Source organism: Limanda limanda, chromosome 12 (assembly GCF_963576545.1).
Source record: "Limanda limanda chromosome 12, fLimLim1.1, whole genome shotgun sequence".
NCBI classification, from domain to species: Eukaryota; Metazoa; Chordata; class Actinopteri; order Pleuronectiformes; family Pleuronectidae; genus Limanda; species Limanda limanda.
In genome coordinates this window covers 27,478,150-27,493,363 of record NC_083647.1, presented here as the reverse complement: position 1 = coordinate 27,493,363, position 15,214 = coordinate 27,478,150, and the positions used below count along the sequence as shown (strand labels likewise).

The 15,214-nt window shown below is 40.6% G+C and overlaps 3 protein-coding genes across 3 annotated transcripts in view; all 3 read left to right on the top strand.

The window, feature by feature from the left end:
* Window positions 1-4,424, top strand: part of eapp (e2f-associated phosphoprotein) — a 4,797-nt gene extending 373 nt beyond the window's left edge. The window contains exons 2-6 of the mRNA XM_061082114.1: window positions 910-1,091; window positions 1,978-2,085; window positions 3,000-3,114; window positions 3,227-3,349; window positions 3,527-4,424. Of these exons, the coding sequence (XP_060938097.1) occupies window positions 910-1,091; window positions 1,978-2,085; window positions 3,000-3,114; window positions 3,227-3,349; window positions 3,527-3,821 (823 nt within the window). The 3' untranslated portion in view covers window positions 3,822-4,424. The remainder of the gene's footprint in view (window positions 1-909; window positions 1,092-1,977; window positions 2,086-2,999; window positions 3,115-3,226; window positions 3,350-3,526) is intronic.
* Window positions 4,425-7,262: 2,838 nt separating this feature from the next.
* Window positions 7,263-11,416, top strand: sptssa (serine palmitoyltransferase, small subunit A). The gene is made up of 2 exons (XM_061082117.1): window positions 7,263-7,455; window positions 9,153-11,416. Exons 1-2 carry the CDS (start codon window positions 7,353-7,355, stop codon window positions 9,254-9,256), a joined length of 207 nt encoding a protein of 68 aa, XP_060938100.1. The 5' UTR covers window positions 7,263-7,352; the 3' UTR covers window positions 9,257-11,416.
* Window positions 11,417-13,430: 2,014 nt separating this feature from the next.
* LOC133014889 (E3 ubiquitin-protein ligase TRIM35-like) lies at window positions 13,431-14,845 on the top strand. Its single transcript, XM_061082107.1, has one exon. It carries the CDS (start codon window positions 13,431-13,433, stop codon window positions 14,811-14,813), a length of 1,383 nt encoding a protein of 460 aa, XP_060938090.1. The 3' UTR covers window positions 14,814-14,845.
* The last annotated feature ends 369 nt before the right edge of the window (window positions 14,846-15,214 follow it).

Genomic DNA, 15,214 nt, shown 5'->3' with positions numbered 1-15,214 from the left:
AATCGGTGGATGTTACAGCACGGAAGAATATCAGAAGTACAAACCCAGTAAAAGTAATAAATAAGTCAACAATCCAAGATATGAAATATTTATATGTACAAAGTAATCAATAATATAAACACAAAAATGACAGAAAAAGCAATAGATTGTTGTGGTTAGATTAACCAAGTTAAATAAGGACATTGCACTAAGAGTATATATTGTGGTTGATAATATGGCCTGAAATTACATGGGGATAAAATATTTCTTTACATAATAATTGTCACGATAAATATCAAATAATATTACTTTGAAGTTTAGAGACAGATTATTTCCTCCTGAACATTATGGATTTAAATTCTTAACTTGCAGTGAAGGACAAAACACTTTTTAAATCTGATGTAGATCAGTTATAAGTTAAAACTAAACAATTTACAAAAGTTCAACATCAAGTCAACAAGTTGAAGCTGGCTAATAAAATAAAACTGGACTGAATTATCCTCCCATTTCACAGATATATTATATATATATACTTCATTGTTTATATTTGGTTGTAATCAGAATCAGAATTCTTTTATTTGCCAGGTATGTTTGCACATATAGGAAATTGACTTGGTGTCGTTGGTGCACTGAACATAAAAACAACAATATAAGAAAAACAACAATATATAAGAAATAGAATAAAATAGAATAGAATAAAGTAGAATAAAGTATATACATATATACAGTAACAGAGTAAAAGAGTTATGGGCACGTGCTGTTTTCAATTAATTTATAGTTATTGAAAATGAAGTTAATCATTAAAATGTGAAATATCAAATCTCAATTGTATGTCTTTGTCGTAAGCATTTGAAAACAACATCTTAGGGCTCTCTGTCAACTTATGAAATATATCAATGTGTATAACTCGTGTGTGTCCCGGTGTTTCAGTTCCGAGGACGAGCTGGAGGTGCTGCTGAACGGGACTCCGGCCCAGAAGAAGAAGCTGATCAGAGAGTACCTGACGGGGGAGAGCGAGTCGTCCAGCGGGGACGAGTTCGAGAAGGAGATGGAGGCGGAGCTCAGCTCCACCATCAGGACCTTGGAGGGGACCTGGGGTCCGTCAGCAGAAGGTAACACTGCAGAGCATGGGTGGGACCTGGAGGGATTCCTTTAGAAGGTTTTCCTCACAGAGGGTTTGTCCAAGGTGCCACTAGGTGTCCTCAGAGTGAAGTGTCTCTGCTGCTGCTTGATATAGATAGATAGATAGATAGATAGATAGATAGATAGATAGATAGATGGATAGATGGATAGATGGATAGATAGATAGATAGATAGATAGATAGATAGATTACTTTATTCATCCCCGAAGGGAAATTAAGTCGTCATAGCAGCCGGTATATTTGAATACAATAGAATACAATACAATAGAATACAATAAAAAATATTGAGGTAGAAAGAATAAAAACAGAAACACAAGATAAATAGGTAGATAAGGTGCAGTGGCAAGATGATGGTAATAGTACTGATGATATGATGGTAATGTTATTGTTAGACAGTATATAAGAATACTACAGTATATATAGTATATAATATAACATAATATATATTTATATATGATAGTAATTATACCAATATAAAAGCAGTATATAGTAATAATGGCAGCAACAGAAAATATAATAGTAATAGTGATATAATAATAGTAATTATAACATGTACACATGTATAAATATGTGTATATAGACTTATGTATACAAAGAATATACATATGAATATGTGTTGACGTGGGACAATGGGAACCAACACACAACCAAACAGACCCAGAGCCAGTCACAGAGCAGCTGGTGAACAGAGTGGCCTGATGTTAAACTATGAAATATCAAAGTTTAATCACATCATCATAGAAATAATTGCAGAATTTAGCGCAAATATATATATACTTTCCAAAATGTGATCTGTGAAACAGGACCTTGGTTTGAAAGAATTCCTGATGAATTCCTGTTTGTGTTTATTCTGCAGCACAAGCCCTGGAGAACGGGGGAGGAGCCGGAGCTGGACTCCCTAATCCTCAGGTGTACGATAATGTCTACTTCGACTCTGACTCCGAAGGAGAAGAGGACAAACCAAGTAAGACTCGGAGACAAGCTGTAGCGTAAACATTTCCCCAAAATGTGTTAATGAGATGCATCACTACTAGGGTTGCAAAATTCCGGGAATATTCAAAGTTGGAAACTTTCCATGAGAATTAACGAGAATTAACGGGAATTAACAGGAATAAACTGGAAATGTTGTGGGTAATTTATACTAACTGTATTTACCTTGTCATATACAGACATAAATATAAACATTTTGTTGTGTCATAGGCTGATTTGAGCCCTGAGGAAACTTTGGGCACTTGACTATATGCTTCTGCATCGTTGTGTCATTCTTAACATAGGTCTTTGCACAGTATTTGCAAATGTACACAGCCTTTCCTTCTACATTGGATGAGGTGAAATGTCTCCACACATGAGAGAGTGCACGTGGCATTGTTCTGTAGAATAAGATGAGAAAAAAGTTTGTAAAAAAACACTAATGCAATGCCAGAGATATAAATAGTTAGCCAAACAATTGGAATCGTCTGTAAACATAATTTACAATTGATGGATAAATGAATGGAAATAGGCTAGATGAACAGATGAACAATCCTCAATCAGCATGCTAATATATTTTCCCAGTAATATCATGGAAACTTACCTGACTAGTCCTGCACTCTACAGCAGGCCTCAGTAGCCCTGCTGTAGAGTGAAGCATGCTGGGAGTTATCTGTGCATGTGATGGAAGAATGACCAGTGGAGGGTTGAAACTCAACGTTCCATACATCTTTAAAATAGAGTTTGGAATGATGTTTTTATTGCTTAGCGTTTAATTTGCGTATTTTTTTTTTTTTCAAAATTCCAGAGCTAAACTTCCCATGGAAAGTTTACGGAAAGTGTCCGGAAATTTACCGGAAACTTTCCGCCCCTTTGCAACCCTAATCATTACGTCTGTTTCCTCGGCAGGCGGCTCCACAGGCCAGAGGCGGAGACAGCGGGTCATACTGACCAATGACGAGCTGCTGTATGACCCCGACAAGGACGACAGAGACCAGGCCTGGGTGGACGCCAGGAGGAGAGGGTGAGAGGACACCACTCAAGATTTGATCAAACAATTGTTCGTCTAGAGCAGATGAAGACATGAAGATCGATGATAAGGTTTCTTCACCACGTGGTCGTGTCTTCCTGTTCAGATACAACAGCAGGAAACGACCAGCCGGCTCGAAGCAGTCCCGCCAGGCGCAGAGTTTACCCACGAGTGACGCCATCCTCAACTGTCCCGCCTGCATGACCATGCTCTGCCTGGACTGTCAGAGGTGAGGCTGCAGTCGTTCCTTTGATCTGTTATCATGAACTGATTCTGCTTCAGCATGAGTTGCCATGGCGATTTACCTGACTCCAGGTCCAACAGCAACTCATGAAATGTCGACTGGTAGGTTTTAAATATGACGTTATTTAACGACACACATATTTCTCGGTTGTGTTCCACTCAGGCATGAAAACTACCGGACGCAGTATCGAGCCATGTTCGTGATGAACTGCACGGTGAAGAGGGACGAGGTGCTGCGGTACAACACCGAGCAGGAGAGGAAGCAGAGAGGCAGGAAGAGGAGGCGGGGCCAGAAGACAGAAACAGCTGCAGGCGCGGCTCCTGACCCGGCGCCGGCTGGGATGGCGGCCGATGAAGTCTACCGCCCGGTGCAGTGCTCCGAGTGCTCCACCGAGGTGGCCGTGTTCGACAAGGAGGAGGTGTACCACTTCTTCAACATCCTGGCCAGCCACTGCTGAGAGGGACTGATGGAGGTTTCCTCTCTCTCTCTTCATCAGCGTCCCGACGGAGAGAGAGAGAGAGAGAGATTCCTGCTGCGAATCTCTACAAGTCTGACGATGATGAATCCGCTCAGAAACTTTCAGGGTCGATTCCCCGTCTGAGGGAAACTTCAGAAGAACGTCGTCTATCTTTGAAACCTTTTAAACTTCTGAGGAACCCAGACGCTGAGATCTGCTCGCTGCAGCTGTTGTTTCCCACTCGAGACAAAGTGATTCATGATTCTTTGAGGCCAAAACTCTTATGGATATTTCAGGATTTACAAATATTTGAGAGCTATAGATCTTTTTTTTTTGGTTGATACAGTATTTTTTTTAAATTGTGTGTCAAGTGGGACTTCTACGTTAGAACAAATAAACTGGAGACATTTTCCCTATCAACATATCTGTGACACTTCACTCATATTTATTATGATTTGTCTGTTGATATACAAACAATAATTGTAGCTGTGATAATCTAACATTGGCCATTTTTGGAAACACAGTTAATAAACAGTGGAGTTCTGCCTCTGTCAGAAACTTTCAGACCACAGGAGAGACAGAGGAACTCCCTGCTTGAATGACTGAAGCTTTGTGGTTCTACTGAGCTTCTCATTGGTTGTACAAAAATTGATGCCAAAATCATGATGCTGACATCGTTGTGTGTGTGTGTTGTTGTCAGTGACTTCCATAAAACAAGACAGATGTCCGTACCTGTGGCTCGGTCACTGACCCAAATCCATTGGTTCCTACTGAAGAGGAAATCTTTGAAAATGCCTCACGCATGTGTAGTTTCACTAAAAAATATGTTTTCTTAAAAGGAAGCTGATCTGTCTGGTCTGTCCACATGTGTTGCTTTAGTGAGTATGTGTATGTGTGTGCGAAGGGTAGAAATCTAATGATAGTGTGTTCACAGTGTTAAAGGAACTTGTCATCCTGTATTTAATAGTTTCGAGACGACATCTGTGCATCGTCCAATCAGCACCAAAGGTTTCACAAAATGTACCTTTGTTAATAAAGTAAGAAAGGAAAAAAGGAGAATAACAGTATTTAATGAATAAATAGAATATGAAATGACACAGGAAATGATTACAGGTCATTTCTGACCCATGTGCAGAAGGGTAGTGATACCAAAATGATTTTTATTCAAAAAGTTCAGCATTAACTGCAAAGATAGAGAAAATAAAAAGTGAGTAGGTTGACTTTTGACCCGTGTTGTGTATCAAAGGGTTAAACTGAGAGGATAATACTTGTTTGTGACTTTAACTCCACCCACACTTTATATAAAAGACTTCAAAGGTTCATTTAGAAAGAATTCCTCTGTCAGTTTGCTTTAAAGTCCCAGTCAGTGGATTCCTTCCATGTCTTAGACCTGGACAGATCTATAGTCAGGATGTAGTGATAGTGGCACCTAATGCCAAAAGAAGGTAAGCCTTGTTTCACAACTTTAATTCGACTAACATTATATTTTAACTGTCTACATTTGATCGTGGTCCAGCGCCGCCTGAAAGACGCAGGAAGTGATGTGTTTATCCGCCGGCAGAGCAACACGGAGACGTTTCGCCCTTAATTATGGCTATTATAATAATCATATTAATATTCTGGTCAGATCACAACATTAGCTCAAGCTGAGAAGTACAATACTGCCATCTTGTGGACAAAAGTGGGAACTGAAGGAGCAATCAATCTATATCTACATCTATTTATATATATATAGTATATATTTTTTATATATTTTTAAATAAATATTTTTTATTTCAGGATCAGCACAATAACATTTCGGTTTTTTTGTGGAACAGGTTTATATGATTATACCACAAAAAAGACGTTATGGCGGAGCGTTGTGGAAAACGCAACAGGAAGTCGCCAAACGTTGACGTTACACGTTGGATCAAATCAAATTTAAATGATTTTAAATTAAATATTTTTTTCCTTTTTTTCAGGAACAGCACAATAACATTTCGGGTTTTTTGTGGAACTGGTATATATGTTTATATATAAACTCAAAAAATACGTTATGGCGGAGCGTTGTTGAAAACGCAACAGGAAGTCACCAAATTTGGACGTTACGCGTTCGATCATATTAACTTTAATGACGTCATCTCAACAACAATTGATTACTCTCTTACATTCTTACAGTGTATAAATACTCCAAACATGAAAGAGAACCTGTGGAAGCTTCAGTTGTCATAAAAACTCAAAAGGTTTAGTTTGTCAAGTCTGGGAAATGCAAAGTGTTTATATATAAAGTATTTTATTATACAGTATTTAAATATGAAGGATCTAAATATAAAAGTCCCTTTGTCGGGTAAAGAAAATCAGAATCAGAAGTATTTTATTGCCAAGTATGTTCACACATACAAGGAATTTGCTCTGGTTATTGGTGCAAACAATGAACTTAGAACATAAAAACACAATAAATACAACATGCATAGGAGAGCAATAAAAAATGGGAAACCAGTATATATTTACTCACTGTTTACTTATTATTTACTCACTTTTTACCAATATTTATACAAAGTAACATTTATTTTGAGATAAACAATATCTGAATAAAAATATATAAAAAATATAAAATATAAAAAGTGAAGTTAAAAGTGAAATGCTAAATGCAGAACAGTTAACAGTGTCATATTGCAATATGCAATGTAATGCAGTATAATATAATATGATATGATATAATGTGTTAATTTAACAACTCTTTCACAGTTTAGATGAAAACGTCATTAGGATTATTTCATATTAAATTTCTGCCAATAGAAACCTTCACCTGAATCTTACACACCAGAACTTTATATAAAATGTACTTTCTTACTTTATTTTGAAAACAGAATGTTGGAACCATAGGGACCGGCTCCCGATGGATATACAAAGTATTTATATATAAAGTATTTTATGATTAAGTATTTACATATAAAAGTCCCTTTCTCGGGTAAAGAAAACAACTCTTTAACAGTTTAGATGAAAACATCATCAGGATTATTTCATATTAAATTTCTGCCAATAGAAACCTTCACCTGAATCTTACACACCGGAACTTTATATAAAATATACTTCCTTACTTTATTTTGAAAACAGGATGTTGGAACCATACGGACCGGCTCCCGATGGAAATACAAAGTGTTTATATATAAAGTATTTTATTATAAAGTATTTAAATATGAAGTATCTAAATATAAAAGTCCCTTTCTCGGGTAAAGAAAACAACTCTTTAACAGTTTAGATGAAAACATCATCAGGATTATTTCATATTAAATTTCTGCCAATAGAAACCTTCACCTGAATCTTACACACCGGAACTTTATATAAAATATACTTCCTTACTTTATTTTGAAAACAGGATGTTGGAACTCCCTGGTCACGTCGGGGCTGTGATTGGCTGAGAGGCAGCACCACGTGATGAGAGACGCCGGCGCTCCCACAACAGGAAGTAGAAGAAGTAGGAGAAGAAGTTGAGTAAGAGGAGGACGAAGAAGAAGAAGAAGAAGAAGAAGAAGAGAAAGAAGTGTGACCATGGCGCTGGGAGACTGTTGGAAACAACTGTCCTGGTTCTACTACCAGTACCTGCTGGTGACCGCCCTCTACATGCTGGAGCCCTGGGAGCGGACTGTGTTCAGTATCCTTCCATGCTACATGCTAACAGGCTAACAGGCTAACATGCTAACAGGCTAACATGCTAACAGGCTAACATGCTAACAGGCTAACCGAGCTGCCACTAGCTTCTCTAACTGAATCGTTTTTAAACAATGTGATTTCCAGTGAAGACTCATGAATACTAGTGTGTGTTTTAATTGTGTTTAAATCCCGTGTACGTTGTGTGTCGCTTGTGTGTTGACAGTGAACCGGTTCAAGTGATTAGAGAACAAGCAGCGACTCCTCAGGGAAAGTGTTACATGAGACTTCCGGTGTGTGTGAGAGAGAGAGAGCGATGTGTGTTTAATCCTTATTCATCCATGTGTGTGTTTTAAATGACAAATCCGAGTTCCACATTAGAAAACGCAAACTTTCTAACTTGATCTTCAGCCAAGTGCCACCATCTTTGTTTATACTTTGTTTTAACAGAAGAACACGTGTGCGTCTACACAATAACAAACAGGATATTATTGTTGTTACTAGAAGTTAAAGATATTCAAAGTTTTACAGCCTTTTTGTTTGTTTACCACAAGTGACAGAAACATGAGTCATTGATTACAGAGCCAGTTCAGTGGTGCGCCCCCTAGTGGACTCCTCCAGTAACACAACTAGCCTCAGTTAAGAATAAAGCAGCCAGTTCCCGTTGTCACACGACAACATTAAAGCCCAGTTCCTGCTTCTGCCTCAAAGTTACGTGTGCACGTGCCCCCCCCACTAGCTCTGATTGGTCTGCTTGGTAGCCTCGCTTGTCCAGCGCCATTTTTGAATTGAGTTAAAAGAAGGAACACGGGACGCGCTCTGTCTTTTCTTTGAGAAACGGTGATTGCTCCGGATCGTCTCTCAGCTCCGTCTGGATCCACTCACCAGCGTTTGTGTGTTGAACTGGAGTGAAACTCTGTGCTGGTAAACTCCGTCTACGGCTAAAAACCGGCACGAGACCGATGGTCGACAAGTTCCTTAAGGGAAAGTTGAGAAGAACTTTGAAGGATGGAGGAGGATGTCAGTTTCCCTTCGTGGTCACATGACGTCCTCAGGCTGAGGTGTGGTTGTGTGGATTATTCTCAGGCGGCTGCCCTTGTGTTACCGTCCGCCTCGGGGCTGCGTCCCACCAAATACACACAAGGGGTCCAGTTGCTCGGGGGTCCAGTTGTTCGGGGGTCCAGCTGTTCGGGGGTCCAGCTGCTCGGGGGTCCAGTTGTTCGGGGGTCCAGCTGTTCGGGGGTCCAGCTGCTCGGGGGTCCAGTTGTTCGGGGGTCCAGCTGCTCGGGGGTCCAGTTGTTCGGGGGTCCAGCTGCTCGGGGGTCCAGTTGTTCGGGGGTCCAGTTGCTCGGGGGTCCAGTTGCTCGGGGGTCCAGTTGCTCGGGGGTCCAGCTGCTCGGGGGTCCAGCTGCTCGGGGGTCCAGCTGCTCGGGGGTCCCGTTGCTCGGGGGTCCAGCTGCTGCCCAAGTCCACACGTCACGTTAATCAGTAAAGATTTAAAAAACAAAATGATCCGGTGCCTCATGAGAGCTCAGGTCAAAGTTTTATTTTCTGTTTGTTCAAACTCGGACGTTTACACAAGTCTCAGATGTAGAGTGTGGACGCCTGGCGTAACCATAGCAACAGCGGTGCTTTGTTAAAGTGAACCATGGATGTGTCCTCTGCTCCTTCCGAGTTTGTCCCTTAACGTCTCCTCCTCAGACTCGCTGCTCGTCTCGGTGGCCGGCATGGCGGTCTACACCGGCTACGTCTTCATGCCTCAGCACATCATGGCGATCCTGCACTACTTCGAGGTCGTCCAGTGACACGAGGACTCGTCCGTCCACCCGCTGGTCCCCGTCTGTCTCCGGCTTCCTGTCCGTCCCATCTGTCCACCTTTCTCTCCAGGGTGTGAGGTGGGGATCGACTCTCCTCCTTTCCAAAGCTAATTTAATATCAGAAGTCACCTCTGTGGACGTGGTGCTGGCGGCCGCACCGGACAGCGTCGTCCTCCGGGACGGTTTCTCCTTCTCACGTCTGAAATGCTCTGATTGTGAGCAGGGTTTTGGGTTTGGACCCGAGGGCCACGGAGGACTGAGCTAAGTTTGGATTCATGTTTTTTCTTTTTAATCCCTGGAATCAAGCGCACCTTACCGTGGTGACTGGACTATTATATTTGTATTCCCTCAAGATTTCAGAGTGTTGTTGTCTGAAGAGTTTCATTCAAGAGCAGGAAACCAAAGCGGCTGATGGAGAAAATCATTTTTCTCTTTGTTGGAGCCCATGCTGAGGATCTGTGAATGGATCCTGGTGGTTTTGACAACTCCTGGGAACCATCATCTTCCACCATCGTGTTCTCAAAGACTTCCTGTAGAAACTAAGTCATTTGTATTGTTGGATCCTCGCTCAGTTTATCATGATTCCAAAGTTTTCTTCAGCACAAATGTGACAAACGTCTGAATCAGTGAGTGTCTTATTTCCTTCTGTGATTTAAAAATGTAAATTGTTTGAAGCCAAGTTCCCGTTTCTAAGACCTGAATTGGACGTCGCCTTAAAAAAATGTTAACTACATAAAGTTAGGTCTAATGTGCATTAAACGCCACTTGTGTAACACTTATAAATGAATTTTTAAAAGAAATATTTTGGCACCATGTACAGATTATTATGTCTCTGTGTTATTCTTTCTCAAGCGATACACATATCAGCTCACGTTCATAAAACTACAAACATACCAACGTGGAACTTCTATCTTTTCTCGATACCGTGGGACGTGATCCGACTGGAGATCAACAGGAAGCTGTTTCTCTGGAGTTGTTTCCGTAGAAAATGAAGCTCTTCACACGACTCTGGAGTTTCAGATGTTTGGAAACACTACGTTGAGAAAGCGTCTCTAACACGTGCACTCTGCTGTTCGGTTGAGTCTGATACAAGTCAACGTGTAAACATGAGTTTCGATCTTGTTGCTTTTCCGCATCCTTTATCTCTAAAGGAAGGAGAGGTCGGGCGTGAGGAGGATCCACCGCTGGGAGTCTCTGCGTCTCAGGGTCAGAGTGTGTGACCTCTGAACTGAATCTGAGACCGGCTCCTGTTCTCCTTCTGTCGGACGCAGCCGATCACTTTGTAACATAAAGTGAATAAAGTTCCTCATATTTTTAATGCGAATAAAACATCTGCAGCTGTGTTATTTTTCCGCTTTAATTAACGCTGAGTCATGCAGCAATGACTCCTCCCCACTTCCATAAATACAACCAACATATCCCGGTTGTGATACAAAATTACCTAAAATACACAAACCAAGTTTGAAAAACATTTATTTAATGTGTACTACGGTTGTTTTGTTTTTAGAAAAACATTCCTTTAAACTCCCACATTTAATCATAATTCTTGATTCTATGATTTGACTCCATATGGATTCAGTTCCGGATCTTTCATTGATACCAAGTTTGCTTGGAAATGAGATCTGAAACTGAAGAATCTCACTTTCATTCCACGAATTATTAATCTCGACTTGTCATGAAACCAAATTTTGTTGGGACGATATTTTGTTGCAGAATTAATTGTCTCCATTTTGAGATAATTTTACTTCTGATATAATAATCATATTAGAGCCTAATCCTGCAAACACACCTTCTCATTCTGTAGAATATTCAGTCGGACATTAGAATTAAAACTAGAGACAGACCAGCTAAATGGTAAACAGGTGGAAAGTATATAGTGTATTTTTCAATGGTGTCATCTTTGTAAAGTTTTGTAGACGCACATGTTGGCTTATAGAATAAAAGTATTAATGTCTTCTTCTGAGCTCCTGATGCTAAATACTGTTCTATAAAATCATTAAAGGGATATTTCACTATGTTGAAGCTGCTTGTTTGACCTGCTGGTATTTTATTAATTTGACTTAATAATTAAGTTTGACTTCTGACCACTCATTCATTTGTAAGCTGTTGTTTTCATCATGTTCTTCTAATTAAAAATCCAAAGATGCAGCCGCTAGTTATTGTCTTTGATACATGAACCAGTTTATTATTAGATGAAGAATCGAGCGAACAGCGAGCCAGACAGACTGAGAGGATCAGCCAACAAGATTCAAGAGTTTATTGTCTCGTACACAACCATTACATTAAGCAGTCGCTTGCAATGAACGTTTGCACTTCATGCTTCATCTACACAAAGATAAATGTCTCCGGTCACGAACCATTAGCGTCTTTTTATGATCATAAATGTTGCAAACAGCCACTTAACTAGTCAAACATCGATTTCATTATATCTTGAGTGCTTCTTCAGAACTTTCTAGTCAAAGTCGACCATTGATCTCAAATTTCTATCAGATTCTCTCTTTGGCCACAAACGTCTGATTCCTGCAAAACTACGACGCCACTCAGAGCGAATCCTCCTCCAAGATAAATACTTAGTTTAAATGTAGAAATACGCAAAACATCAATATTATTGAACTAAGTAAATGAAGCTGGTAAAATATTTTGTTTAATTTAAATCGAAAGACAATTTATTGATGCTGACATTGATTATCGAGGCTCAACCTCCTGATTTCCAAAGCTTCAGTCACATCTGGAGCGATAAAGATTTATTCATTAAACAGATAATCAGGTATATTTAATACTCATTAATATGAAACATAACTAGACTAATTTTCTGTCTAAACACCAGTTTTATTTTTCATGAGAGATTCTGCTGTTGACAAATTAACTAATTAAGACTTCAAATGGCGTCATATCTGCTAATAAAGTGAACGTAAACAGTAAATCTATTTAAACTAGTGGCAGCTGCTTCTTCTTGTGACTATCGACACGTCCTGAACCAGCCGTCCACCCCCAGCGGCACTGAGGTCAAATGTGAAGCAACAAACAGACAATGGAGCTACTGCTTTTATCGGCTGTGAGTAGGATTTGTTGTTTAATCAACACCATGAAACTATGAGCGACAGAGAAACGTCAGGAATCTGTATAACTTCTTTAAATGTTCTGAATGATGTGTGAGTGAGAACAAGAGAAAGTTTCCTCCTTCTCTCCCTGAGCGTCTGTTCTCTGTGACTCTGCTGAGTTTCTCTGTCTCTGAAGTTATTAACAACCAGAGTTTATCTCCAAGATTCAGCAGGAAACTGTGAAACATGAAGAATCTGAACAGTTTGGTGGATTTGTTACAGCTGCAGATATACTGGGTCAGGAAGCAGAGGATCATGGGTAATATCCCGACCAGAGTTAATGATGTGTGGCTGCAGGGGGCGCTGTTACTCAGTAACAGTTACATAGTGTTGGTTTAAATGACAAATCAAATGAACACAAATTAATTCACTGAAACTATTTATTTCAGCTCTGCAGTTACGTGACAGACCCCCCCCCCCTGCACTTCCTGTTAATATTTTACTTTAACTCTCACTCTAGCAGAACGACCTCTGAACATTGAACCCTCAGCAGATCACGATCATATTCAAGCAGCTATTTTACATCCAAGTCTCTTGTCTGTGTGAGCTTCTTACTTTTTACAATCGTATCCTGACTCACCGGAATATGAACAATGAATGTATTGCACATGAACCGTTGATGTTGCACAGGCAGATGAATCAGGCAGTGAAGAGTTAAAGTGTTAGAGTTCAGTCCATAAGGGAGGTGCAGAGTTTGTACTGGCAGCAGAGCTGCTTGTACATTTATTTCAGGTTTTACAGGTTTTATCATCCAGCATCTCAAGCTCCTCCCTCTCCTGACACACCTGAGAAACCAGGAAGCATCTGTTCCTCCCTGAAGAGACGCAGGCTGAAAACCAGACGATCACATTCACCTTCCAAACCAAACTGAACCAAACCAGACCAGACGTCCTGAGTGAGTCCAGCTACAGGAGAGAAGAGTCAAACTACAACCTGCCGACGCTCCACACACTGACCGTGAGTTTAACAAACACCTCGACTCAGAGGGGAAGTGAACCTCAGTGAAGTTCATGGAGCTGTGACTGACTGACTGTCTGTTTTCAGCTTCACCTGGAGACTCAATGGCTTCCAGATCAGAAGAGGATCTCTGCTGTCCCGTCTGCCATGATGTCTTCAGAGATCCTGTCATTCTGTCATGTAGCCACAGCTTCTGTAAAGACTGTTTGAAGAGGTGGTGGAAAGAAAAAGAAGTAAAAGAGTGTCCACTTTGTAAGAGAAGATCTTCAAGGTCAGAACCACCTTGTAACCTGGCATTAAAGAACCTGTGTGAGACCTTCTTACAGGAGAGAGATCAGAGCTCTTCACCTGCTCTCTGCAGTCTGCACTCAGAGAAACTCAGACTCTTCTGTCTGGACCATCAGCAGCCAGTGTGTGTGATCTGCAGAGATTCAGAAAAACACACCGACCACAGATTCAGACCCATCGATGAAGCTGCACAACAACACAAGAAGCAGCTTCAGGAAACTCTGGAGCCCTTGAAGGAGAAGTTACAGAGTTTTGAACGTGTTAAAGTAGAGTTTGAACAAACAGCAGAACACATTAAGGTCCAGGCCGGACTCACAGAGACGCAGATCAAGGAGCAGTTTAAAAAGCTTCATCGGTTTCTGGAGGAGGAAGAGGAGGCCAGGATGGCTGCACTGAGGGAGGAAGAGGAGCAGAAGAGTCGGATGATGAAGGAGAAGATTGAGTCTCTGAGCAGAGACATAACGTCTCTTTCAGACACAATCAGAACCACAGAGGACGAGCTGAGAGCTGAAGACGTCTCGTTCCTGCTCAACTACAAGGCTGCAGTGGAACGAGTCCAGCAGCGCCCCCTGCTGGATGATCCACAGCTGGCCTCAGGAGCTCTGATAGACAAGGCCAAACATCTGGGCAACCTGAGCTTCAACATCTGGAACAAGATGAAGGACGTGGTCTCCTACAGTCCTGTGGTTCTGGACCCAAACTCTGCTAATCCATGGCTCGTCCTGTCTGAAGATCTGACCAGTTTGAGAGGAGGAGAGAAACAGAAGCTTCCTGACAATCCAGAGAGGTTTGATAAACACGCCACAGTCCTGGGATCTGAGGGTTTTAACTCAGGGACTCACAGCTGGGACGTCCTGGTTGGAGACAGTACCTACTGGGCACTGGGTGTGTCAGCAGAGTCTGTCCAGAGGAAGGGAAAAGATCTGTCTGGATACTGGAGAATAGGGTTCTATGAAGGTAAATACTCAGCATTGTCACCATCAGTATCATCTGTTCTCTCTGTGCAGAAGATCCAGAGGATCAGAGTGAAACTGGACTGGAACAGAGGAGAACTGTCGTTCTCTGATCCTGATACTAACAAACACATTCACACCTTCATACACACTTTCACTCAGAAGATGTTTCCATTCTTTAGCATTACAGATCCCTTGAAGCTGTTACCTGTGAAAGTCTCTGTGACGCTGGATCAGAGCCGTTAGAGATAAAGATTTTATTCATCATGTTTATTTCTTCAAGAGAAATCTGCTGAATTTAAATGTTAAACTCCTTATTCTAAAGATTTGTTTATTTCTCCTTTTACTTCTCACTCATTTTTATTTCTCCTGTCGTCTTTTCCACGTTAGTAAAAATATTTCATTATTTTCTGATCTTTACCTTTGGTTTGTTTTTTACTTTCATGGAAAATGTTTTCTATCATTTAGATTTTGTGTGGATCCATGAAATCGAGTAAACTGATGAAGATCCATATAAAAACACATTTATCAATAACAGCTGATCATTATTCACATTCAACAAACTTTATTAAAACTCACACATGAGACATGATTCATGTTTAATCACATAAAGTCTGTTCACATATGAAATAATACAACATATATGA